General features: G+C 45.4%; 1 protein-coding gene across 1 annotated transcript in view; it reads left to right on the forward strand.

Annotated features, from left to right (window-relative positions):
- Positions 1-27,061, forward strand: part of ROCK1 (Rho associated coiled-coil containing protein kinase 1) — a 122,469-nt gene that overhangs the window by 24,948 nt on the left and 70,460 nt on the right. The window contains exon 2 of the mRNA XM_040431786.1: positions 23,093-23,174. Coding sequence (XP_040287720.1) covers positions 23,093-23,174 — 82 coding nt within the window. The remainder of the gene's footprint in view (positions 1-23,092; positions 23,175-27,061) is intronic.

The raw sequence follows: 27,061 nt of genomic DNA on the forward strand, positions 1-27,061 counted from the left end.
GATCCGGCAGGCAGTTCCGGCAACGGAACTGCATGCCGGATTCTTCTAACGCTAGTGTAAAAGTAGCCTTAGCGGTTAAACAAAGACCACTGTAAAAAGTGGCGAGGATCAGAATGTCGCAAAAATGTCAGTTGCCATGGGAATTTTGCAGTTGCCTTGACATGTGACTTTTTAAGCCACAAATCTGGTTTTCATAAATGACCCCCTCTTTTCTATGTTCCAAAGATGTGAAATGTAGACTGTTGGTTCATGCATACGTTTCTATTAGGAATAACTGAGGGGCATAGCAATCTATAGTTCTATGAAAAGATGCTCCAGCGTTTCATGGTGAATACAAGTATTTTCTAAAACATGTAATACTGTCTTTCACGGATCCATTGCAATTCTGTCTAAAAGAGTGGACAAATCCTGCATGCAGAAGGAAAAAGCGGTGTTTCGAAAGGAAACCATCGTAGTCAAAGGCGTCGGCTCGGCCCCATTGAGTTATATGCTGGGAGTGACACCAGATACATTATTTTTTTTTTTTGTGTGTTCTGCTTCTAATACAGAGCCGATCGGTGGAAATTCCTAGCACTGGTATGAACCTAGCCTTAAAGGCCCTTTTACGCACTGAGTGTTCATAGGAATGCTCGTTAGTGATTATCTGGCGGTGTAAGAGTGGCGAGTAATTGGATAATTTGTGCAGGCACCTAAATCGCTGTTTGCCGGTAGCAGATCGTGCCGTCTAAACAGCCTCTGCTGCCGGCAATCAGTGATTCTATATAGGGACGAGCGATGGCAGTAGTGATCATTCCTCCCCACACTGTGGAGGAGAGCGCAGCATGTAAATGCGTATTCGTCCACTGACGAGCAGGATTCTTTCCCGACAATCGCCTGCTGAATTGTCCCGTCTAAAGGGACCTTTAGTTATATTCTTAGTACCGCTGGTACCGCCTCAGCCCCTGAGATCGGCATTTATTTTAGCCGCTCACTGGTGTTGGGCGCTTTAATTGAAAGTGGATTTTTTCCCCCCCCGTCTCTCTTCCTTAGAGTATGGAACGTAATAGAGCTACTCGGGGGTTATTTTTACTTTCAGACCTGAAAACCTCACAATATGGAATTTGAGGAATTGCATATATTGTTTTGGAACGCGTCCCAGAATTCACTGTTATAAATGAATCAGCCGCTTATGGAGATCCTGTAAGTGGAATGCTACTAAAACTACAAAGTCCTAAATTCATAAAATATGTGGAATTCACTGACACTTGGTAAAATATTTATAGGACACAAAACCCTGTTTCCTGGCGCTCCCAAACATTTATTGAAGGTATGAAATAAGGCCGCATTCTCACTTGGCATCGTACTGCAGGGCTTCGTTTTTTAAATGAATGGGTCAGGATTCAGTGCGGGTGCTTTGCGTTCATGTCACGCATTGCACCCACGCGGAAAACTCGCTCGTGTGAAAGGGGTCATAGAGTGCTTTCACACGTGGTCGAAAAACCTGCCGGAAAATACACAGGTGCTGGTTTTGTTGGGGTTTTTTTTAAGCTAAGGTTTTGGTGCACATTTTATTGCAGATTGCATTCCCTAATGGAAATGAATGAAGAGATTAAGGCTGGGTTCACACGAGCGTCACGTTTTGGCTCGGGATGCGTCCCAGGTGCATTGTGGCAAACCCGCGCGAGTAGGTAGCCAATTTTAGTCAGTTTTGACTGCGATTCTGTTCCGTAGTTCAGTTTTTATCGCGCGGGTGCAATTCGTTTTGCACGCGCGTGATAAAAAACTGACTGTGGTACCCAGACCCGAACTTCTTCACTGAAGTTCAGGTTTGGGTTCGGTGTTGTGTAGATGTAATTATTTTTCCCTTTATAACATGGTTATAAGGGAAAATAGCATTCTTTAATACAGAATGCTTAGTACAAGGTCAATTGAGGGTTAATTTTTTATTTTTTTTTAACTCGCCTCCTCCTCTTGATCGCGTAGCTGCCGGTCTCTTGTTCTTTGTTCAGGACCTGTGGTGACGTCACTGAGCTCATCACATGGTAAATCACCACGGTGATGGACCATGTGATGTGACGTCACCACAGGTCCTTTAGCCGGCAGCTCATGATTAAAGAAGTAAGAAGAGATCGGCAGCTAGGCGATCAAGAGGAGGAGGTGAGTTAAATATATATATTTTTTTAACCCTCAATTGACCTTGTACTAAGCATTCTGTATTAAAGAATGCTATTATTTTCCCTTATAACCATGTTATAAGGGAAAAATAATACAGTGAATACACTTTCATCTTAGCAACCATGCGTGAAAATCGCACCGCATCCGCACTTGCGTTGCGTGATAAACGCACAATATAGAGCATGCTGCGATTTTCGCGCAACGCACAAGTGATGCGTGAAAATCACACTCATGTGCACAGCCCCAAAGAAATGAATGGGTTCGGATTCAGTGCGGGTGCAATGCGTTCACCTCACGCATTGCACCCGCACGGAATTCTCGCCCGTGTGAACTCAGCCTAAAGGGTATTCTGGTGGCGTGGTTTCCCGCCACGTTTGAGGGCACCTTAAGGGTATCTCATAAATACCTTAGTCTGTGGCTCGTTCTGATGACACATGCCTTTTAGAAAAGAGCTCTTGCATCAAGTGTCTGGATACCCACTGATAGACCCTCAATGCCCTGTCCACATGTGCCTGAAAATACAACCGCAACAAAAACTGCATGTATTAGGGTACTTTCACACTTGCGGCAGAGGAGTCCTGCAGGCAGTTCCGTCGCAATCCGGACGCAAACTGATAGCATTTGTCAGACGGATCCGGATGCATTGTATAGAGGCTCTGCTTGGTATCGCGCTCGGCTCCATTCACTTGAATGGGACCGAGCTGCTCCTAGGCCACGTGACAGATGAGTGTATCGTCACTGGCCTAGGAAAAGCTGCGAGAAGGCCGCGTCACTCACCGGAGAGCCACTGCCTTCTCAAACAGCTGATCGGCGGGTGTCAGACCCCCACCGATCTGATACTGGTAAAAAAAAAAAATAATAATAATCTCTGAAATCCTTTTTAACATCTATCCATTGAGTAAACTGCTAGGTGTATGTTTTTAACCACTATCTTGATGCACTTGAGCAGGGTCCACCATATAAAAGTTATGCCAAACCTGAAACACATTCTTTTTTGCTGAATCTTGGCCCTCTCCTCAGCTTCTTGATGACTGCACTACTCATGTTAAACGGGTTGTCCCACGAAAAATCTTCTACCGTTTTCAAACCAGCACCTGGATTGAAATACTTTTGTAATTGCCTGTAATTAAAAATTTAGCATAGCCACTGAGTTATTCAATAAAATGCATCTGTATAGCGCCACCTGCTGTGTGTTCTTTTTCCTATTTCTTTGTCCTGCTCACTGAGAAGGCCGCACGTGTTCGATTTCATCCTTCAACTGCCCCCTGAGCTGTGATAAGGAGAGCATGGACGCGCCCCCTGAGCTGTGGTGGGGAGAGCATGGACGCGCCCCCTGAGCTGTGGTGGGGAGAGCATGGACGCGCCCCCTGAGCTGTGGTGGGGAGAGCATGGACGCGCCCCCTGAGCTGTGGTGGGGAGAGCATGGACGCGCCCCCTGAGCTGTGGTGGGGGAGAGCATGGACGCGCCCCCTGAGCTGTGGTGGGGAGAGCATGGACGCGCCCCCTGAGCTGTGGTGGGGAGAGCATGGACGCGCCCCCTGAGCTGTGGTGGGGAGCGCATGGACGCGCCCCCTGAGCTGTGGTGGGGAGCGCATGGACGCGCCCCCCTGAGCTGCTGCGGGGAGCGCATGGACGCGCCCCCCTGAGCTGCTGCGGGGAGCGCATGGACGCGCCCCCCTGAGCTGCTGCGGGGAGCGCATGGACGCGCCCCCCTGAGCTGCTGCGGGGAGCGCATGGACGCGCCCCCCTGAGCTGCTGCGGGGAGCGCATGGACGCGCCCCCCTGAGCTGCTGCGGGGAGCGCATGGACGCGCCCCCCTGAGCTGCTGCGGGGAGCGCATGGACGCGCCCCCTGAGCTGCTGCGGGGAGCGCATGGACGCGCCCCCCTGAGCTGCTGCGGGGAGCGCATGGACGCGCCCCCCTGAGCTGCTGCAGATAAGACACTCCCCTTGAGCAGTCCGCTTGATATAAATCTAGCAGAGCAATTGGAATTATTGTGGAGATCTCTGGACCCATGTGAGGTACAGGGCTGGTTCTAGCTTTGTTAGAAAGAGGTTGCCATGTCCTATATGATGTCTGATTTTAATTTTTTACATTAATCATAAGATAACCCCTTTAAATCGTCGTCTTGCAGTTCAGTCACATCGGTCAAATAGCTTTTAATTTCTGGATGCATGTTTGGGAATTTTATACACTGGATGCCAGCGATATTATACTAAGATTTTCCATCAATTTCTCCAGGTTTAGTACAGGTCTCTAACGCTGTTGTACAGATTTGAAAATTCCAAAGGGAAATGAATAGTTGGTAATTGTTACCATGTGTTAATGTACCTCGTATGTAGCTCGCTGAATCTCTGTAGGACTCGGTGGTGAAAGGTGGGATTTCACTGAGGGAAGGTCAACCTCTGTTTAGCTTTTGTTGGGCAGCTAGTTTCGTCCACAGCAGTCGGTTTATATGGCTTTACTACCTTTAGTAGTCTGAAGGCTACATAGCAAGATACAAACATGTTCACTCATATCCTTCCATGAGCATAGCGTTTCTCTTGTCCATGTATAAGTGAGCAGATCCCATGAGGTTTCTCCTGCAATGCAGACTAGTTTTCTCTTGTGTTTGGTCATAGGAGGCACTGATCTAATGTATCAGCCCGGCGTGCCACCTTCTATTTGGGGCTCGTGCCCACAATATTTCTTTCCTTATCTGTTTTCTTTGCATCTATGCGCATCCATTCACTTCAATGGGGCTGCAAAAAAATATATAAAATGACTCCATGTGCATTTCGTTTCCATATGTCTGTTCCGCCCGAAAAAAAAAACTAAAATGTCCCATTATTGTCCACATTACGGACGAGGATAGGACTGTTCTATTAGGGGCCGGCTGTTCCGTTCCGCAAAATACTGAATGTACACACCCAGTATCCGTGTCTAGCAGATCGCAAAACGTCCAGTGCTCTTGTGCATCAAGGCCTTACAGGCTGCGCTGATACAGCCCTCTGGTTCACTGCTGGAGTCCGGCACGGACTGTGACCAGGCTCCCGTTGTAACAGCCACATAGGCGATAACTCCGAACCAGGCTGTTTAACTCCCTAGATGCTGCAGTCAATAGCTATTGACTCCTGCATCTAGGAAGTTAGAGGGACATGTCTCCAACTGTGCGCAGTAGTTTTAGTCATGGGACGATTCTTGACATATAGTTAACGGGGCTGGACAGCAATGCATTAGCTTCTGGCAATGCCGGAACGCGGAGAAATCCGGCAGGATGTTCCCTGCCAGAGCAGTCTGCCAGATCTAAAAGCGCTAGTGTGAAACTAGCCGTAGGTCGCTGTTGGCCAAAAGGTAGTCCTCCCGAGACCTCGCCTGCTAAGTGTGTATGTGTGCCCAACAGGGACAGATATTTCTACCAGCGGCTTATCTCCCAAGATCAAAAGGATGGGGAGGTTGAAAGCCACCTGTCTGATCCTTCTCACCCCCTGACATTTCTCGTCTGGGAAATAGTACAAAGGCCCCAGACATTAGATGGCCGTAAGGTCGCACAGTGGTGGTTTTGACCCCCAACCATTTAGTGTGTATGGTCTGCTTTAGATTGGGCTGCATTGTCATTTGTCCCCATGCCCGTCCCCTGTAGGTTTCCTATCTTAGACATGCTTATGGTCTACAATAATTGGTCTTTCCAAAACTGGCGGCACACTTTCACGTGAAGGGTTTATCTCGTCCATTACTGTGGGAAGTTGGATAGCTGAATGTGTTTCCTTTGTCGAGGGAAATTCGTAGGAAAAATACTTGCGGATAATCTTATAAAGAAATTAAAATTCCATGCCTGCCTTTCAGCTGTTCTTCTGGACAGAGGCGTACAGTAGCTGGACCCAGTAGGTGGGAAGCAAATCCTCAGCAGACAATGGAAGATAAAACCTCCACTAGGCCTAGTAACAGCAGAGGGGCGCACCGCAGCACCCCACGTGCTAGCGGAGGAAAATAACTTGTTTAGTGATGGCCATGACCTCCACATTTTTCTCATTTTTTTTCTGGTTTCTTAGGTTGCATAGTGAAGTATTCTTACTGTTATGGTTTCCATTTTGTTAGAAATGTCTCACATTTTTTTTATTTTTACTTTTTAGTTATTTATTTTTGCATAATGATTTGCATTTCATTTTAATTTGGGGATTGGGGGCTGGCTTACTCGGTATCTATTGGGGAGTCCCGGCTCCCCCAGACAGATGTCTGGGAAACTAGGATCTGGTAAGTTGGTATTGAAAACACATGCACTTGCCGAACTGAGCCCCGATTGTGACGCGTACGGTTCGGCAGAACAGGCCACAGCAGGCCCGAATTAAACTTAATGAGGACAGGCCTGCATTGTTAATGGTCTTGCAGTAATCCGGGTGCTGCACAGCCATTAAAACGGCAGACAGACTTAGGCTACTTTCACACTAGCATTTTTACTGCATCCGGCAGGGTTCTGCAAAAACGCTTCCGTTACTGATAATACAACCGTCTGCATCCGTTATGAACGGATCCGGTTGTATTATCTTTAACATAGCCAAGACGGATCCGGCATGAACTCAATTGAAAGTCAATGGGGGACGGATCAGTTTTCTATTGTGGCATAGAAAACTGATCCGTCCCCATTGACTTCCATTGTGGGCCATGCCGGATCTGTCTCGCTCCGCATCCCAGGACAGAAGGCAAACTACAACATGTTGCGGTTTTGCTCTCCGCAATATGGGAAACGAACTAAACGGAACAGAATGCATTTTGGAGCATTCCGTTCAGTTTGTCCCCATTGACAATGAATGGGGAAAAAATGGAGCGTTGTGTTCCGGTATTGAGCCCCTATGTTCGTTCATGCCCAATCTTCTGCGCCTGCGCCCCGCCGTGCGACGCACGATAATTAACCCCTTATATGATGTGAGTGAGCAGCGCTCTGAAGCGCTGCTCTGAACAGTGCATGGCTGAGGCTGCAGCTGCCTCAGCCATGCACTGTTCAGAGCAGCGCTTCAGAGCGCTGCTCACTCACATCATATAAGGGGTTAATTATCGTGCGTCGCACGGCGGGGCGCAGGCGCAGAAGATTGGGCATGAGCGATGCCGGGAGGATTGAATTGCGCAGGATCGGGACTGGGGAGAGTTCTAGCCCCGCCCAGCGAAGTGAATAATGATGAGCTGGGCGGGGCTTAAGAACGGCAGTTGGGAAGGCTGGCTGGGCGCATTTCACATGAAACGCCGCCCCTTGGGCAGATTGCTGACCGCAGATGCAGGTTATAAAACTTTATATTTCGCTCTTTATAAGGTGGACAGGGGGGATAGTTATATGCTTTTAAAAGACTCTAATAAGACCTGTAATGTGATATATCTAACTATATATGCTGATTTCGCCTGTCAGTGTCCCTTTAAGTTAAGCCATGAATTTTTGGCTGTATTTTCTTTTTTTGTGCCAGTGCTATGAAAAAGAAATACAAAATATCAGTCAGCATAGGTAACCTATTGCTGCTGCTGTAAGTGAAAGATGTTATCTTTTAGTAAAATAGTAGATTAGTAGAATTGGAATGGCAGTATGACAGCTTGATTCTCTTTAAAGGGCTTTTCTGACATTTTAATACTATCCAGGCACCGTGGCCTTCTCACAGGTTACCAAGAACAGTCAATTCAATGGGACTGAGCACGATACCAAGTACAGCCTCTATGCAACATACGGCGCTGTGCTTGGTAAGCACAGAAAAGGCCCCGGTGCTCACAGGAGTGATCAGCAGGAGTCCCCGGTGTCGGACCCCCACCGATCAGATACTGATGACCTATCCAGACGATAGGCCATCAGTATTAAAATCTCGGAAATCCCTTTATTAGTCCTAGATAAAGATGTCCACAAGAGCACTGCACTTATCAGTGGAATGTGGGAAGCTCTAATTGAGTCGCCCTCTTCCCTCTGTGGCCGCAGTGAATGGTCTGAAAAAGTCAAGAGAAGCCGTTCCCTGTGCTTTTAGTCCAGACTAAGGGCTCATTCAGACGCCCCTATGCTGTCTGCAAAAATGTGGATCAGTTTTTTTGCGGACAGTTTAGCATGTCTGCAAAAAAAAAATATATATTGCATTCCGTTTTTTTGCTGATCCATAAACTTCAGTAGGGCCATGTCCTGATTTTCACAGACAAGTATAGGACATGTTTAATTTTTTTTGCTGAGCCGTGCAATGGAAGAAAAGTGCCCCATAGAAGCCAATGGAACAGCATCTAATCCGCAAAAAAACCGCATCCGCATTTTTGCGGACAGCATACAGCCATCTGAATGAGCCCTAAGGAGGAAGTTAAGAGCCAGGACTGGAAGTAGAATACACGGATTGACTTAAAAAAATTATATCCAGAAAACCATTCACCCGTTTTATATAAAAATAAAATAAAAATAAATATATACATAGAATAGTCCCATATAGGCTAGGTAATATTGATATAAAAAAAAGGGTTTATCGTGTCGCTTGAATAGGCTTCTAGCGTGTCAGGTGAGACTAGTTGTGTTTCTTTAGAGCCTCACAGCCATTGCGTGCAGGTAGTCACATCGAATATGTCTCCATGTCCTGACCCTCCCCTGAAGGTGACGATTTGGGAAAGAAAGGTCGGATGTTGGATTTGTTCTCCGCCAACCTTGAGCGTCCATGCGTTTGGCTTACAGCTATCTAAAGTATGTGATCAGATATGTATGTTATGTTCTGCACTCAGGAAAATCAAATATTTTATCACCCCAAATCCCTGTCAGTAGAACACCACTGTATCATGATGTGTCTATAGGAAGAAGGAGAACTAGCTGGACTGGACAGATCTGTACTACATGGCCTTTTACATGGGGATATTATTCTGCAGCTTGTGAATGAGGGCTGTTAAAATGTCATCTATTTTGCTGCTACCATAATTCACTGCAGTGAATCCGCCCAAAATGTATGGATTTGTTGTATTTTTTTTTGGGGGGGGGGGGGACACTTTAGGGTCATTCCATGTCAAGTGGACCAACCTAGAAATCCTACCCTCTCCAAATTAAATAACATTTTGCACAGATGTTCCCTAGGGTCCTAAATGAAATCTTACAAAATGTTTCATCTGGACCTCTGTTGGTTCCAGAGTTTCAGGCAGCTGATGATGGACCAGATGTGATGCGCTGCTTGTAGTAAACTACTTAGTCTTTAGTCTCCTTGCAAAGTTTGGTGCCTGAAGAAGGCTTGACTCAATTTTTACATGCCATCAAAATAGGCCAAAAAATTGACGAATGACCGTTAAGGGCCTACTTTGACTGCCCACTGCTCCTGACATGCATGTCTGATCAGGCTTTCATTTTGCCAGGAGTTATGGCCCATGATATATATCTTAAGGTCACATACACAAGCTTTCCAACCAACTTGAAGACAAGATATGATTAGACCAATTTTTGCTACTTATGGGGTGGAAATATCTCAAATGGTGTAATTTTTAATCTTTTTTTATTAATCTCATCTAAAATAGTATGTTTTTTGCACAAGTCCCCCCGTTTTATCCTTGACCCGGCCTTATGGTTGGCCAGAACTAAGCTCACAAGAATGTGCCTATTGTGCATGCGTGCATGAACTTCACTACAAGGAGACATTTTTGGTGGCCTCCTGTCTGACAGGCTGGTGAGCCAGAAACATAAGATGGTCGTGCTGCCGAGCTTGTTATCCTAATAGAACTTAGATATATTGCCATACACATATTCTAATTAATTGTGGGCTGCCATTTTTAAATTGGCACATTTCTCATCAATCTTGCATTGGATGACTCGGCTACTGCCAGTTCAACAGAATTATTGCCATTGCCAAAGAGCAATTTCCAACAACCAGAGAAGATAGCAGCCATGGGTGTCCAAGTTTTATTGAAGAAAAACAAGAAAGTAAAAACACAACATGCATACTAAAAATTGCTAAAAATACACAAGAAGACTATTCTTCCAATCTTTTCTCAAATTGTACAAAGTTTTGAATTTCCTGTCAATGTTCACCAAAACATCTTGTGAGAAGACATATTGCCTGCCAGATGATGTTGTAGGTGCATCAAGGGAAGCAATGCCATGATCTTCTGGGAACCAGCAAGTGTCTTTGGGGGAAGGCCAGTAAAATGACCTTGCGGGACCATGGGAATGCAAGAAATTGATCAAACCATCATGCTCCTCAATTGAAACTTCACATATATTGCCAATCCACCAGGAGTTATCATAGGTGCAAGCTACGTACTGACCAGGTTAAGACGCGGATACTTTGTGGACAGATTGACGTTCATGTTCCAGAACACGTGCAATAAATGAGGTTTGCCTCATTCGAAGTTCTGCTAACACAAAATATTAGTTGTATCAATGGTTTGAACTGATGATGCTCCCTTGTCCCAGCAACAGTAAGACCCTTGCTAAACCTTTCTTCTTGAATAGGTCTGTTTGCATCAAACCTCTTCCTTTTGGGACAAAGAAAAATGTAGAACCAGGAACATTTTTGCTGCAGAAGTCATACAGATCTTTTGGTGTCAAAATTTGGTTTTTGACTGGATGCTGTAAACTAGCCCTGGCAGCCAAACGTTTTGCAGTTCCTGCAATTCCGTCACAAGGTGATTTTCCATGGCGTGTGCCAAAAAAGTTCCACTCGGCGGTGATGCAAAAGTCATTATTCTGACTGCATAGATTAATAACACTTTTGAAGTTTTGTACTGAGCAGCAGATCCATCACTAAAATAATGAAAATGCTTTAAAGGGAACCTGTCATCAACTTCATGCTGACCTCACGGAGGGCAGTATAAAATTGGTGACAGAAATGCTGATTTCAGCGGTGAGTCACTCGTGAGCTAAAAGTGGTTTGCTGAGAACCAGCATCATAACCATAGCAGCCCAGGCCATGAGAAGAGTCCTGGTTATTCATAATCCTCCTGCTTCCCCCGTCCATCTGCTGATGATTGGCAGTTCTCTCCTACAGAAAAAGGGAGAAGAAACTAGGTAGAAGCGGTCAGTCAATCAGCAGGTGGGCAGGAGAGCAGGAATTCATGGATAACCAGGACTCTTCTCAGGTGGCCGGGACTCTTTTCCAGGCCCAGTCTGCAATGATTGTGAGGTGGTTTTCGCCAACCACTTACTTTTACCTTATAAATGACAGACCGCTGAAATCAACTCGCATGTATCTACTTTGTTCTGTCGTTAGTATGGGCAGCATAAAGGTGACGACAGGTTCCCTTTAAAATGGCTAGTGCGTCCTTCAGATGCCTAATCTGCTTTTTCAAAATGTATGACAGCTATTGTGTCATGAGACAAGCAGTCACTGGTTATGCAAATGCTGAAGCATCGGAAGCCAGGGTGTGCAACAGTAAACGACGGTTTTATGGCTAGTTTTCCCGGTGAAACGCCCTGCACTGCATCCTGGACAACAAAGGAGTCGTTTTCGGCAAAGTCCATCAGGACAATTACATGTCCCTCCTCCAGATTTAGTTTCAGCTCATTTAGATGAGCACTTTAGTGCTTAGAAATTAAATGGTGTCTAGTCAAGTTACACATTTTGTCAATTAGTTCTGAGGTGAAATCCCGATCTGTGTAAATCCACTTCTTAAATTCAACAGTATCATCGGGGTCCACTATCCTTAAAGGGAACTGTCACCTGGATTTTGGGTATAGAGCTGAGGACATGGGTTGCTAGATGGCCGCTAGCACATCTGCAATACCCAGTCCCATAGCTCTGTGTGCTTTTATTGTGTAAAAAAAAACGATTTGATACATATGCAAATTAACCCTGGGATGTGTCCTGTCCCTGACTCATCTCACGTACAGGACTCATCTCAGGTTAATTTGCATATGATCAAATAATATTTTTACACAATAAAAGCACACAGAGCTATGGGGACTGGGTATTGCAGATGTGCTAGCGGCCATCTAGCAAACCCATGTCCTCAGCCTCTATACCCAAAATCCCGGTGACAGGTTCCCTATAAAATAATCAGCAAGATATTCTTCCAGGGCACTTCTCACATTGTTGCAACATGACCGTTTTACTTAAAGCATTTTGTAGTCATCCGGAGTGTAGTGGCCAAAAGGCTAACATTTTGATGGATTGTGCAGACGCAGACTGAATGAGTTGTAGGTAATGATTGTGTAGCTTGTAGGTCATTTATTCAAGTACTTTGAATTAATATAGGCCATAGGTGTGAGCCAATTAAATTAAATCCAATTTAAAATGGCAACCCACAATTAATTAAAATATGTGTATGGAAATATATCTAAGTTATATTATATATAACGAGCTCGGCAGCACGACCATCTTATGTTTCTGACTCACCAGCCTGGCAGACAGGAGGCCACCAAAAAGGTCTCCTTGTAGTGAAGTTCATGCACGCATGCACAATGTGAGCTTACTTCTTCTGGCCAACATAAGGCCAGTGTTCTGTCAGGAAACCTTACCTCGTCAGATTCCCTTATCCCACGTGACTGCCGGGGGTGTGCTCCTCCACGCAAGCGCAGTACCAGGGCATGGGTAAGATCAGATTACAGTGAGCATTGACTCATGGCACGGACACCGCGCGTGCGCTCTCGGGTAAGGAGATCTGACTGTCTTTTGTCTTATTAAATCTCCTTACCCTCACACTGCGCACAGGTGGATTGTAAAATCTCATTACCCTCACTACACAGCGCGCTTCAGATTCATTGCTGGCTGGCTTGAGAGTAAGGAGATTTTACAAGACAGTCAGATCTCCTTACCCCTGAGAGCGTCCATGAGTCAACGCTCACTGTAATTTTAACTTGCCCATGCCCTGGTACTGCGCTTGCACTGTGGTACTGCGCTTGCGCGAAGGCGCACAACCCCGGAAGTCACCAGGGGTAAGGGAATCTGACGAGGTAAGGTTTTCTGACAGAACACCGGGTCAAGGATAAAACCGGCTTGTGGCACAAAACATGCTCTTTTAGATTAGATTCATTTTTAATAAAATGATTTAAAAAGTGCACATTTGAGATTTCCAGCCCAATAGTAGCAAAAATTGGCAAAAATATAAAAAATTTAATTTCTTTGTCTAATCATATCTTGTCTTCAAGTTGGTTGGAAAGCTTGTGTATGTGACCTTAAGGTATTATTGCATGGGCCATAACTCCTGGCAAAATGACAGCCTGAGCGGACATGCATGTCAGGAGCAGTGGGCAGTCAAAGTAGGCCCTTAACGTCATTCCGTCAATTTTTTGGCCTATTTTGATGGCATGTAAAAATTGAGTCAAGCCTTCTTCAGGCACCAAAGTTTGCAAGGAGACTAAGCAGCGCATTACAGCTGGTCCATCATCAGCTGCCTGAAACTCTGGAACCAAAATGTTGTAAGATTTCATTTAGGACCCTAGGGAACATCTGTGCAAAATGTTATTCAATTTGGAGAGGGTCAGATTTCTAGGTTGGTCCACTTGAAATGGGAAGACCCTTTTAATGTTTTATTTTTAAGGGGTTTTGTAACTAGAAGAATCATTGTTTTAAACAGAGAGAATGCCTTATAGGACAACTCAGCTGAATAATCCATATGCAAATGATCAGTGAAGTGCAATGTGGGCGGGCCCAGGCCACTCTGTGCACCGTTGCTCCTCCTGCTGCTTCCTCTCCAACCAGCCCTTCCTTTTCTTAATTTGCAGGACCAGGAGAGAGGTCTATGCACTAACCTGGCCCTGTCAATTAAGGAACTGGCAGAGGCTGCAGGAGGAGCAGAGTGCACAGAGTGGCCTGGGTCCATTGCACTTAACTGCTGATTTGCAACTGGGTTAAAGTAGTTTTTCTCCAGAATGAACCCACATATCGCTAAGTGTAAGACATTGGGTCATTTATCAGAGACTAACATTTTATGCCTTTTTGTTACCCCGGCTACGCTGGGGCTTGCGCCCAATTTATAATGAGACGCAGGGCTCGTCATAAATTAGACGCATCCTCCAGAATCCATGTGCCTAGTCTGAAAATCTTTCAGTCAATATGAAAAATGTACTTGTGCGTAAATTTAGGGGCACAAGCATTTAAAACGTTTCAAATTGGGGTCTTGCAACCTTTTCACAGCAAAGACTGGCATGGGAGGGGGTCTTGCTAAATGGTCCCCATTGTGCCTGGTTTATCAGCGAGTTTCCTGGAGACTGACTCCCTTTTAAACTTTCCATATACAATATATGAGCCGAGCGCTTCATCCAATTCCAGTGCTGCCACATTGGGAGGTATTAGAGCAGGCTGCTGGCAGCTCGAGGGCTTCGGGTCGGTGGCGCTCTGCCAGGACGCTCTCAGCTCAGCCATGTGCAGTTTACAAATACATGCAAAGTGGTTAAACGGTTGGTTTAATCGATGTGCTTCCTGGCGTTGTTCGCCTGTGCGGCTTTGTAGCCTCCTCAGGACAGGTTCGCTAACAGTACACCCCCCAAATCACTGATGATGATGGCCTGCTATCTTGTCTGTCGGATGGAGAGGAGGCTGAGCTGAGCAAGCGAAGACGTCTAGAACAGTGCAGGTGTGGAGCTGCATGACGGGGACATTCTCCGGCCACCGTTGGGTCCTCATGCCTTCTGAATGGAATGAGATCCGTTCAGGATGTCCTCTGTTCTGAGCAGCATTGTGTTTTGCTGCTAGCTGTGGTTTTTGTCCGGTCATAAAAACTGGGATAAAAAAATGGATCCGGCACTAAAAAAAAAAAATGGATCATTCACCCTTTAAATTTCGATGTGACGGATCAGTTTTTCCCCCCCCCCCGTTTTGATATCACACAACCGCATCCTGACGGAACGGATTAATCTTGAATGTGTAAAATCAAAACTGATCTGTTTAATTCCGGTATTGAGATCCTGTGCTGGATCTGAATAGCGGAATTAACAATGCAAGTAGCATAAGGGATCGCGTCTTGTCCATGCGATTCCTAAACCGCGGTCCCACACCAATCACTAGTCTTGCCATCAATGGCTTGCCGCCTGTTGCCAAATTACTTTGAGTCAATCACTGCCTGTCATAGTCATGTAGTACCTCATATGGTTAGTGCCCTGCAGTGAGCGGCCATAAAAGGTGAGTATATTAGTCCGTCAGATCTTGATGCAACCTGTGAATTATTACGCAGCACCAGTGAACACACCAGGCTTTTTTTTTTGCTATGGAGACATGTATAGGGCATGTTTATCATAATGCATTACAAAAATTGGGTTCTGCAGTTTGTGAAATGCATGTGCCGTTAGAACGGGTGACATAGGTAGAACACTTTGTGCCGTTTTCCATTACTCCCACTTGCCTCTACCTTGGCCTCCTTGTCCCTACCAGCACTGGTTTTGGCCTGCAAAATCCGATTTAAGGCTCTGTGGCATGTGCTGGAAAAGCAAGTCCCATCCATGGAGGTCCCACCTCACAATTTCAGACCCCATACACATTCAATAGCCGGCAGCGGATCAATCGTTTGGCCAGCGGTCATCACTCTCGACTCTCCCATACACATACAGTACACGTTTGGCTCGGCTGAACCTGTTTATGTGTTTCATGGGGAGATAGCAGCTGCCGGACACTTCTGGAGGTGGCTTATGTCCCGAGAGAACAAAAGGATCAGGCAAAAATATAATTTTCAGATGATGGCGGAAGAGAGTTAGGAGCTGCCCACACATATTAAAGCAGGCATCCTCAAACTGCGGCCCTCCAGCTGTTGCAAAACTAAAACTCCCAGCATGCCCAGACGGCCTACAGGTATCAGCCTACAGCAGGGCATTGTGGGAGTTGTAGTTTTACAGCAGCTGGAGGGCCGCAGTTTGAGGATGCCTGTATTAGAGAGTCGACCAAAACCATCATTCTTGGCGGGTTAGGCGACCGCAGTGTCAGATACCCCAGAATACCTCTAGAGGCGCTGTGAAGTCATGCTTCAACAGATCCTATGCTACTGCACATATTGTGCATCCCACAAATATACACAGGAGAATAAATAGATATTAGGCACATTCTTATAATAACTCATCTGTAGAGATTAAATTCCTTTCTGGTGTCCTAGAGGTGGAGCTGTATATTTAGTGTCTTAACAATGGTTAGTATGACTACCTTTTGTCAAAGGGGTTGTCCAGCCTAGTAGCTGACAACCACAATGGTCCTACCTTGTGCCATGCCTGCCCTGCTTTTCTGGTCCCTGAAGAACTGAGAAGTGGCGTGGTCCTGTGACGGTTGCCAATCACAGGCTTCAGTGGTCATGTCTGCTTGAATGGTACAGCGGGACAGTGGTTTTTGTTATAGAAGCATTGAGGTTGTCTGCCCCCAGGCAGGAGAACCCCTGTTAAGAAATGGCCACACCATTACAGATTGTGATGGCTTTCTCAAAGCCTTCCGCTGGGTTTGCAGGATTTCTTGTTTTGAGAAATGTTGTATGTGTGCTGCTCCATTCAGCACTTTACTGCCATCATTCATTTGTAGGAATTTTGTTTTCTTTGGAAGCTCAGAAACCTTTCTTGGATTTCAGAGAAAATGCAGTTGAGACGTTCATGGGTTTATTCACCCCATGAACATGGCTGGTTCTGAAGGACTGGTATCGGCACCTTTATTGTCCTTTAAATTTAGTATTGAGGAAACACGTTGTTTCCATTATAACGTTGTCTGCTTTCCAGGAATGCCTTTCTTCCCATAATGGAGAGCTTCACCTCTTCTTAGTCTGCCGACATTGCTGCTATTAATGGCTATAATAGAGATTTGGGCCCAGGCAGTGCGTCTCTGTACCCAGTCATGGAGATGGTAGCACCTGCAGATTATAAAGCAAGCTCTTTCCAGATTTCATAATTTTTGAATTATTCTTTCAAGCTTATAAAAATAAAAATAAAACTCTACAGTGCGTATGTGATTCTTGGCCTACTGGGTCCGGCCTTGTTTGAAGTTGCATATTTGCCTGTGTCTCGGAGAATAGGTTCACCTCAAAGCTACTTTGAAGAATATAGTGAAGAGTTGTATAAGTACGTGTTCCCCATTAGAAGTGTTTATAGTAAGTGGCAGGAATGTTGGAAATTTCCCTCGGGTTCCTTGGCTAGCAAATGTTATGTTTGAAGGTGTCAACTTCCGATAAAATTGCTCCATTTTAGGACCACCCTTGCATCTAGGTTCAAGCAATTCTAAAACCGTTAATTTCCTGAAAATTCACGGTCTTGGTTTTACTTTAAAGTTTTTTTATCTTGCATTTCAAGCCACGTGACAAATCTGGTTTACGATGACAATTAGTCAGAATTTGCTGGGTATGACTTGACGTTTATGGAAAAAAAAGGATTTGAGCCAAAGAGATTGGTGGGGACCTCTGCACCCGGGCCCTGATGACTAATGTTCTTCTAATATTCTCATATGTCGTAAGTCTATAGAAATAACATAAGAACTTCTGCCCACTTGGTTTGTCAGCTATTGGTTGGCATGTTATCTCTAGCCTCACTTGCCCCACAATTGTGACATTTTGGATCCAGCCGATTTCCACCGTCTTGCACAGCGGTAAGATCAGGATCGACAAAACTTCATAGTCTTAAGGTGCCAGTTACATTATTGCAGGAACCAACTTGACTTTTGTAGACCTCAGCAGAAAGCAGCAGCGTTAATCTGGCCATATAAGTTTTGGAATTGACTGGTTTGATCATCTTATGTGTACGGGATCCCCTCCCCCGTCAGTAGACCGACACCTATTCCATTTGTATGGCCAGCTTTGGTTGTGAGCTCCTAGGGCATAGCCAGGTCTTTATTTTCTGTGTCAATTCTGATCTGCCAACAATAATTAAAGCATAACTGTCGTATTTTTATTTTATTTTTTGGAGTATTGGCTTGTGGTGATTAATATCTCCTTGGTGGCCCTATTTCAACTTTTCACTGTGTATTCAATTACCCCTTAATTCCACATTTTTGTTCCCTGTACTGCCTACTTTTACCTGTGCTTAAAATAGGGTTGCTAGGCATGGTCCGTCTATCTGTTGAAGGATGGAGGACACTGCGTGCAGACTGCGTGCAAGGTCAGATTACTGACAGCCAGGGACTGTAAGTAAATGATTAAAGCCAGGTCCTCCCCAGCAGCTGATAACAGTCCCTGGGCTGTGTGCACTTCTCCCTGTCCCTTGGCAGACGCTCCCTCACTCAGCAGAGCTGGAGAATGCAGAGTGGAAGCAGCGCAGACCAGGGAAGGGAGATCTGCCGTCTGCTCAGTGTATAAATGAAAGCAACATGTGGTAAGAGGACCCCTTTGTGCTGCAGACGATTAACCATTTAGGTGGGAGGGCTCTGGTTACTGACACTTTTAAGGGGCTATTGTTACTGGCTAGTGAGGGCAGGTGGGATTAGCCTCAGGGTGAGGGCAGTGGCGGCCATCTTAGCTGAATAGTGAGATTGCAGTTTTATGCAGACTGGTTGCTAAGGGCTGAATCTTATTAAATATGGGGTAAGTCAGTCTAATAGTAACTGATTCTGGAATATCATGTTATTAGTAACTACATATATGAAAATTGAACTTGGGGTCTAAATGTGACAGTTATCCTTTAAAGAGAACTTGTCCCCGGAAATGCAGTGCGATCTGCAGACAGCATGTTATGGAGCAGGAGGAGCTGAGCAGACTGATTTTTTATTTTTTTTTTATGGGAAAAGATTCACTTGTATTTTCTACATTTATATCTCTGCTTTTTGTAACTTAAGAAAACCCCTGTGTACAGTTATCACTGACCTATCAATCACTGATAACATCTTCCCTGTGTACAACTATCAGTGACTGACAGCTATCTCTGTATACACACTTAGGCTACATGCACACGACCATATGTGTTTTGCGGTCTGCAAATTGCGGATCTGCAAAAAAATAAAAAAAAAGATGCCATCCGTTGTGTTTTTTTGGGTGTTTTTTTTTTTTTTTTTTTGCGCCTCTTTGTAACAATGCCTAAAACAGACAAAAATAGGACATGTTCTATTTTTTTAGCGGGGCTACGGAACGGACATACTGATACGGACTTCACACAGTGTGCTGTCCGCATTTTTTGCGGACCCATTGAAATGAATTGGTCTGCATCCTATCCGCAAAAAAACACGTAAAGGACACGGAAACAAAATATGTTCGTGTACATGTAGCCTTACAGAGAGAATGCTATCAATCACTGATAACACCTCCCCATGTACATCTATCAGTGACTGACAGCTATCTGTGTATACACTCTTAGGCTCCATTCACACGTCCGCAATGTGTTTTGCGGATACACGGAGACACGGATCCGCAAAACACGGAAAGCGGCAATGTGTGTTCCGCATTTTGCGGACCGCACATTGCCGACATAATAGAATATGCCTGTTCTTGTCCGCAATTGCGGACAAGAATAGGACATGTTCTATTTTTTTGCGGAAACGGAAGCACGGATGCGGAAGTGCGGATCCGCAAATGTGGATGCGGACAGCACATTCCGTCCCCATAGAGAATGAATGGGTCCGCACCCTTTCCGCAAAATTGCGGAAAGGATGCGGACCCATTTTGCGGACGTGTGAATACAGCCTAACACAGAGAATGCTATCAATCACTGATAACACCTTCCCATGTACATCAGTGACTGACAGCTATCAGTGGAAAGAATGCTACCACTCCGCGAGTAATTGGCTGGTCCAATGTAATGTATAAGGCTAGCTTAAAACTGGATGCGACATTATGCTCCAAACTTTAGCTAAACTTTGGAGCATTTTATGACCTGTTCTGGGCACCAATGTAAATTTACTCCAGTGAAATATTGCATAATTAACCCCTCTCGTTCTGTGTGGGAATGTGTACGGAGGTGAGAAGGGCTACTGGTTAGGTCTCGTCAGTCATGTGCAGTTGTATCCATCACGATCCACATCTAGGTGGTACAAGGAACGTTTTCCAGGTTGGCACCAGAGTTATGCTGGCAGCCATACACATTAGATAACTTTAGACCAAAGCCATTCATTTCAGCAGGACCAGCTGACCAGGGGCCCCGACTCACCCCTGACGGCAGACGTTTGAGGCAGTAAGGATCAGGAGTTTAATTTCAAAATCAAATCCATTTGTTCTTGGGAAGATAGTTGCACAAAGTTGTTTTTTATATTCCCTCGGAAAGAAAAAATTAATTATAGATATTACCCCCCCCCCCCCCCCCCATTGTCCTAAAGTCCCTTAATAGGCTGATCTTGAAGGGGTTAAACAAAAACGCAGCAAAAAGCCTAAGTATAACTACTACCGTAGAATGCTTTTGCTACCATGAGAAATGTCTAACTGTCTTTAAAGGGGTTGTCCAGCCTTTACTAAGTGATGCCTATCTTCAGGTTTAGGCTATCGCTAGCTGATTGGCGAGGGTCTGACGCCCTGCACTCATGCCGATCAGCTGTTTTGGGTTTAGCTCCTTCTCCCGAAGTCGGCACCAGAGCTTTACAGCACGGTCCACATTGTAATGGAGGGAGCTTGTTATTACAGCGCTGCTCCCCTTGACTTCGCTGGAAGAAGCATTGCAGTGACGAGGTTCACTGAGTAGTGTAGGTCTGGCATCGACTGCGATGGTGCTACACCCAAACAACTGACTGACAGGGGCACGGGATGCTAGATGGACCGTCCTGATAAACGCTAAGGCTTCTTCCTAGTGACGAGACATGTTTATTGGCCTAGGCGCAGATCAGTGCCATTCAAGTGAATGGGGCTCAGCTGCAATACCAAACACGGCCACTATGCAGTGGATGGCGCTGTGCTTTGAAAGCTGCAAGGAGGCCGCAGTTCTCACCGGAGCTCTATAGCCTCATTAAACAGCTGGTCAGCGGGGGTCCCAGAAGTTGAACCGATCCCAATTTGATCGGTCATCCACATCAAACTACTTTTATCATTTTTCCAGTTGTCAAACTGCAATTTCTATACCTGTAGTGCTTTCAGTCCAAACTAATGTCTATAGCTAGAGTTAGTGAAAAGTGGCAATGACATGGCCTGGAGAAAAAGAGAATTTGGAGGTATGAAGTAAGTAGCCAGCGTACCCTCGAGGCTGGCACTTTTTCTGAAGATGGTTTTTATCTTGAGCCATTTTTCTGAAGCCTCTGCTCTCTCGGGAAGCGCCATACAAGTTATTCCTGTTTTTAAGAAAAACAAGTGAAGCTGGAGCAAGTCCTTTGAGGTGGACTAGGAAGCCATACAAGTAATAAAACCATCTACATAGAAAGGGTCTGATGCTCAATGTACTCCCCTAATTTATCACGTTTGTTGGGCAAAATTCCAGGTCTGATGATCACCTTCTTGGATATTTATTGGCTGTATGTTCTTGAGATCCATACACCTGTTGGTAGAGGGAGGGAGCATGTGCATATACCTTTGGTGAGAAGTAGGGCTGGTAAGCTTCACATTAACAGTAGTAAGTGGAGAGATTCTGCCTGCACAACTTATTATGTTACTGTTATGCCAGTAAAGGTGGCCATATACCTGATGTAGGTGACAGCACGAAGAGCATTCCTCCTGCCCCTATACATATGCACCTTCAGCCGAGTGTACATGTTGTTGTCAGTGGGGAGAGTGGAGTAAGGCGCTGCCAGACACTGCAACGGATCAAGCATATTAAAAATACTACTCGGATGATCCTTCTTTCCACGAACATCTGGGGGGAGTCTGGAGACCTCCTTACACGTTAGATGGTCATCCATTCCTGCCCAAATCATGGTGTTCAGCTGACATTAATCTTGTATGTATGAGCACTTTTAGGCGTTGTTTCCACACATATTCTGCACTAAAAAGCAGCCAGCAGCCATGTTGCTTCTGCCTGTCATTGATTTTTTTGGGAGGCCGTGTTGCGGTTTCTCCGGGCAGTGGTGTAAAGCTGCGATTGCGCCAAAGACAAGCCACGGCCGTTCATGGTTTTGTTCCATTCAAGGAGACTAAATAACTTTGGCTAAATTGTGTAAAAATAAAAAATTCGTTTTACAAAACCATGATGTGATATTCCTACAATCATTGTGTGAAAATACTCTTATACAGGTTTTCTGGGAATTGCTTTACATGACTGCCAGCAACCTGTCCTAGAATGTGAGGAGCACTGGTTAGCTCCCCTTGCAGTGCTGCTCTACAATAGATGGTAACGATGTGATCCTGCCTATTATGTGTTATCATGGCTGAGCAGCCTGAGAGGAAACCCCACCACTATGTACCTGAACGTTGTGTTTAGTGAGGTCCTGCCCCCTCACCCCCTAAGCAGCTTGCAAGTGGAGGTAACCAGTCCTGCTCAAATTCTAGGACAGACCGCTTTTGGCCATTTTTAGCTCATTCCTCGAGAACCCCTTTAGATGCCAAAGAGTCCTCAGCAGTTGTTAGTAAATGACTAAGATGAAAATAATTTGTCAGGGAAAGTTGTCCCAGTTGAGCTGTCTGAGCCTTAAGGTGACCACACAATTTCAGTAGCTGCAGACAGCCGTCTCTCCCGGCTCTCCCATAGACATCCTTGTGCGGTTCATTCCGGTACATAGGTCTTTTCAGTGGGAAGAGATGATGGTCACAACCAGACAGCAATACCCGCAGCTTATGTCCTGGGAGAACAGAAGGATCAGACATAGAAATTCAGTGCTCCCCATCCTTATGATGATTTGGGGGCAACAATTGGGAGGCAGAGGGACCTGCTGTTTTTGGTGGACGACTAGTTTAATATGTATGGGGCTTATTAGCCTTGGTTAGTTGACAAAGTAGTTGGGAGTCCCACCAGCGTCCACAGTACTGGCTGCTATAAGGGAAGGTAAGTGATAACACAGCAGGGCATGGCATCGAGGGCGGTATAGGAAAGGTGGTCTTTTACGCAATCTGGTTTGTAGGAAAAGTAACATTTTACAGCAAAACCATGTCCAGAATGTCGTGCATCTACAAATCCTATGCAGTAGCTTTCCTTTAGTATAAAGATGGTTGGATGTTCCCCTAGTACGACCACGCCTGGTTGTCAGCGCCCTGAAGGATTCGACTATGATATCCCTGATCTTCAGATCTTCTTCTTTTTATCTTGCAGGATGGCTTGGACGCTATGGTGTATGATTTGGACTTCCCTGCGATGAGGAAAAACAAGAACATTGACAACTTCCTAAATCGATGTAAGACTTTTCACTGCTCTCTCCAGTTGTACATTAGTAGGAGGAGATGGCGTTCTCCAGACTTGAGTATTAATGTGTCCTTCTGAGTATGTATCAAGCATACGGAGAGGAGGATGGACACTAGTAAGATTACCGCTCTTGGTCAACATGTAGTTCCCTAGGTAAAGCTGTTACTTAAGGTGTGGTAACTCATGAGTAACTCGGTAAACTAAAGATAAATGTCAAATCTAGGAAACTAAGTTAACTCTTAAGGCCGCGTTCACATTGGTGCTAATGATTTCTGTTCTGCTCAGTCATAGGAGCAGAACAATGAGAGTGACTGAGGTGCCAGACGTGGCACTCCACATACTGACTGCGCCAAAGCCCTTTCACTATTATAGTCCTTTGTGCTCTATTTTTTTATATTTTTTTCCAGTATTTTTTCCAGAATGTACAACAGAGGCCACTACAGGGCTCATGCACACGAACGTATTTTCTTTCCATGTCCGTTCTGTTTTGTTTTTTTGCGGACCATATGCGGAACCATTCACTTCAATGGGTCTACACAAAAAAACGGAAGGTACTCAGTATGCACTCCATTTCCGGATGTCTGTATTTCCATTCCGCAGAAAAAATAAAATAAGAACATGTCCTATTACTGTCCTCATCACAGACAAGGATAGTACTGTTCTATGAAGGGCCAGCTGTTCCGTTCCGCAAAATACGGAATGCACACGGATGTCATCCGTATTTTTTTGCGGACCGCAAAATACATACGGTCGTGTACATGAGCCCTTAGGCCGCTTTCACACAGTCAGTGTTTGGTAAGTGATTTTCATCAGTGCTTGTGAGACAAATGCAGGTGCGGCTCTAAACACAGAACAGGAGCAAGTCGTCCCCTTATACATCCCCTATAGGATCTACTCCTGATTAAAGGGAACCTGTCACCGGGATATTGTGTATAGAGCTGAGGACATGGGTTGCTAGATGGCCGCCAGCACATCCGCAATACCCAGTCCCCATAGCTCTGTGTGCTTTTATTGTGTAAAAAAAACGATTTGATACATATGCAAATTAACCTGAGATGAGTCCTGTCTCTGATTTACCTCACATCAGGACTCATCTCAGGGTAATTTGCATATGTACAAAGATGTTTTTTTTTTACACAATAAAAGCACACGTGCTATGGGGACTGGATATTGCGGATGTGCTAGCGGCATCTAGCAACCCATGTCCTCAGCTCTATACCCAAAATCCCGGTGACAGGTTCCCCTTTAAGCACTGTGCGAATAAGACTTTTAAAGAGGACCTTTCATGAGTATTACACTATGAACTAACTATACAGACATGGAGAGCGGCACCCGGGGATCTCACTGCACTTAATATTATCCCTGGGCGCCGCTCCGTTCTCCCGCTATGTCCTCCCCGGGTACTCTTCGTTCACTAAGTTTGGTAGGCGGAGTCTGCCATTGTTTTTCTGTAGCGCTGGCCAATCGCATTGCAGAGCTCACGTCTGGAGAAAATAACCTACCCAGGCTGTGAGCTCTTGCGCTGCGAATGGCCAGCGCTAGAGATAGAACAAGGGCAAGACTCCTCGCCTCCTACCATAACTTAGTGACTGGAATCTCCGCCTACTATAACTTAGTGAGCGGAGATTCCTGGAGGACATAGCAGGAGAACGGAGCGGAGCCCGGGGATAATAGTAAGTGCAGTGAGATCCCCGGGCGCCGCTCTACATGTCTGTATACTTAGTTCATAGTGTAATAATCGGTGAAAGGTCCTCTTTAAAGGGGGTGTCCCATCGGAACAATTAAAGGGGTTTTTCTACTGTTTTTAATGAATGACCTATCCTAAGGTTAGGTCATCAGTATCTGATCTGTGGGGGTATGATCAGCTGTTTGATGAGGCTGCAGCCCTCTGGTGAGCAGCATAGCTAGGCCAGTGATGTCACTTCCATCAGTCACGTGACCTAGGCGCACACCTCAGTCCAGCTGCAATACCAAGCATGGTGGCTTTCCAATGTATGGCGCTGTGCTTGGTAAGCTTCAAGGAGAATGCGGTGCTCACTGGAGCGCTGTGACCTGATTGGTGGTCCTGGGTGGTAATCTGTTAGAAACAGTCGGGAAAACCCCTTTAATGCCATATCAGTAGGGTATGCTGTAAATGTCCGGTTCTGGCAGGTTCTGTCAATGTGTCATGGATGCCCAGATGGTACAACCCCTTTAACTAGCTTCATTTTTAGCAAATAAGGGGATTTTTACTTTATTCAATATAAATGTGAACAGCAGTCTGCTCCGTGGCCTCAGCATTTTATATCTCCGTCTATAAGTCTGAGGGTGTGTATGTGGCATGCTGTACAGGTATGACCAGCGCTCAGGTTGTACGTCCCCTCTTCACTTGTCTGTTTTTGTACCCTTCCTATTCCCCTCTGTGGGGCTCACATTCGGGTACTAATGTACTTTTATATCGGTGTGAGCTGTGTGTTCTTTCATTTTATATTCTCATTACTTTGCCATGTGTTTAGTATAAAATGGTTTGTCTTGTATGCAGTGTGGGCCATGTTGTGTGCTAGCCTCACCCAGGGTATCCTGGTAGGGGTAATCTTTGTTCCCTCTTGTGTGTTTTTAATGGTTTTTATTGCGGCCTGTTTATTGAAGCCGATTGTACTGTTGTTACAAATTGACTTTGCGCCATTATTTTGCACGTGTTTTTTATTTAATGCACGTATTGCCTGGCTTGTTTGTAGGAGGTTTCCACAGAAACACACAGGTCTGCATAGGAACTGTAGTCACAATACGGTCAGGGATTTTTAGATATTATTTGCAGTTACTTGATTTTTCATTTCAGACCCACAGATTTAATTAAAGGTCAGTAGTTGCGGAAGTACAAATAAGGGCAGATTTATAAAATGGTCTAAAGCAAAAACTTTTTTGCCCATAGCAGCCAATCGAAGTGCAGCTTTCATTTTTCAGAAGCAGAATATCTCTAGCTGCTACCAATCCCGAGATAGGAGGGGGTTAAAGCAGCCTTACCTTCTTCAGTCTGGGGGGAGGGGCATTTTGGAGCTGACAGCCTGCAGGAGGAAAGAAAAAAATATATATATAAACTTGGCATTATCACATTTGTACTGAGCCACAAAATACAGTTATCTTGTTGCTTATGCCACACAGGGAATGCCGTGAATAGATTCCACAAAATAATGTTAAAATCGCAGGTTTTCTTTTTACCTCTCGTGAGGAATAATCCTGCACATCCCCTTTGAGTCTATAGAGTATTTTTGCATGTGTAGGAGAGGTTGTATAATATGCTTATAACGCTCCTGTCATTCTGTCAGTATAACTTTCATTTGGACTTAAAGGGGTTGTCCTACAAAAGTATTCTACAGTTTTCAATCCAGCCCCTGGATCTGAATACTTTTGTAATTGCTTGTAATGAAACATTTAGCATAGCCACTGAGTAAGGGCTCATGCCCATGAGCCTAAGGGTCCCGTTCCTGTGCTGCCTCCACAAGTAGCGGTCCGCAATGCACGGGCACTCCATTTGTGGATGTGGACCCATTGACTTGAATGGGGTCCGCGATCCACAAGTTACGGCCAAAGGTAGAACATGGTCTTTATTTTTGCGGTGCTGGGGCACAGACCCGAAAGCCCATGGAAGCGCTTCGTAGTGCTTCCGTGGGCTTCCGATCCGTGCCTCCGCTCCGCAAAAGATAGGTGAAGTCCCATGTTGTGGATCACGGACCTATTCAAGTCAGTGGGTCCGCATCCGCACCACGGAGTGTGCAGTGCCTGTATATTGCGGACCGGCCGCTCATGGGCGCGAGCCTTTAGTAAACCTGCTGTTTGTTTTTTGTCCAGCTCACATGCTCAGTTTTGCTGAGTTGTGATAGGGAGAGCAGGGACACGCCC

Source organism: Bufo bufo, chromosome 5 (assembly GCF_905171765.1).
Source record: "Bufo bufo chromosome 5, aBufBuf1.1, whole genome shotgun sequence".
Lineage (NCBI taxonomy): Eukaryota > Metazoa > Chordata > Amphibia > Anura > Bufonidae > Bufo > Bufo bufo.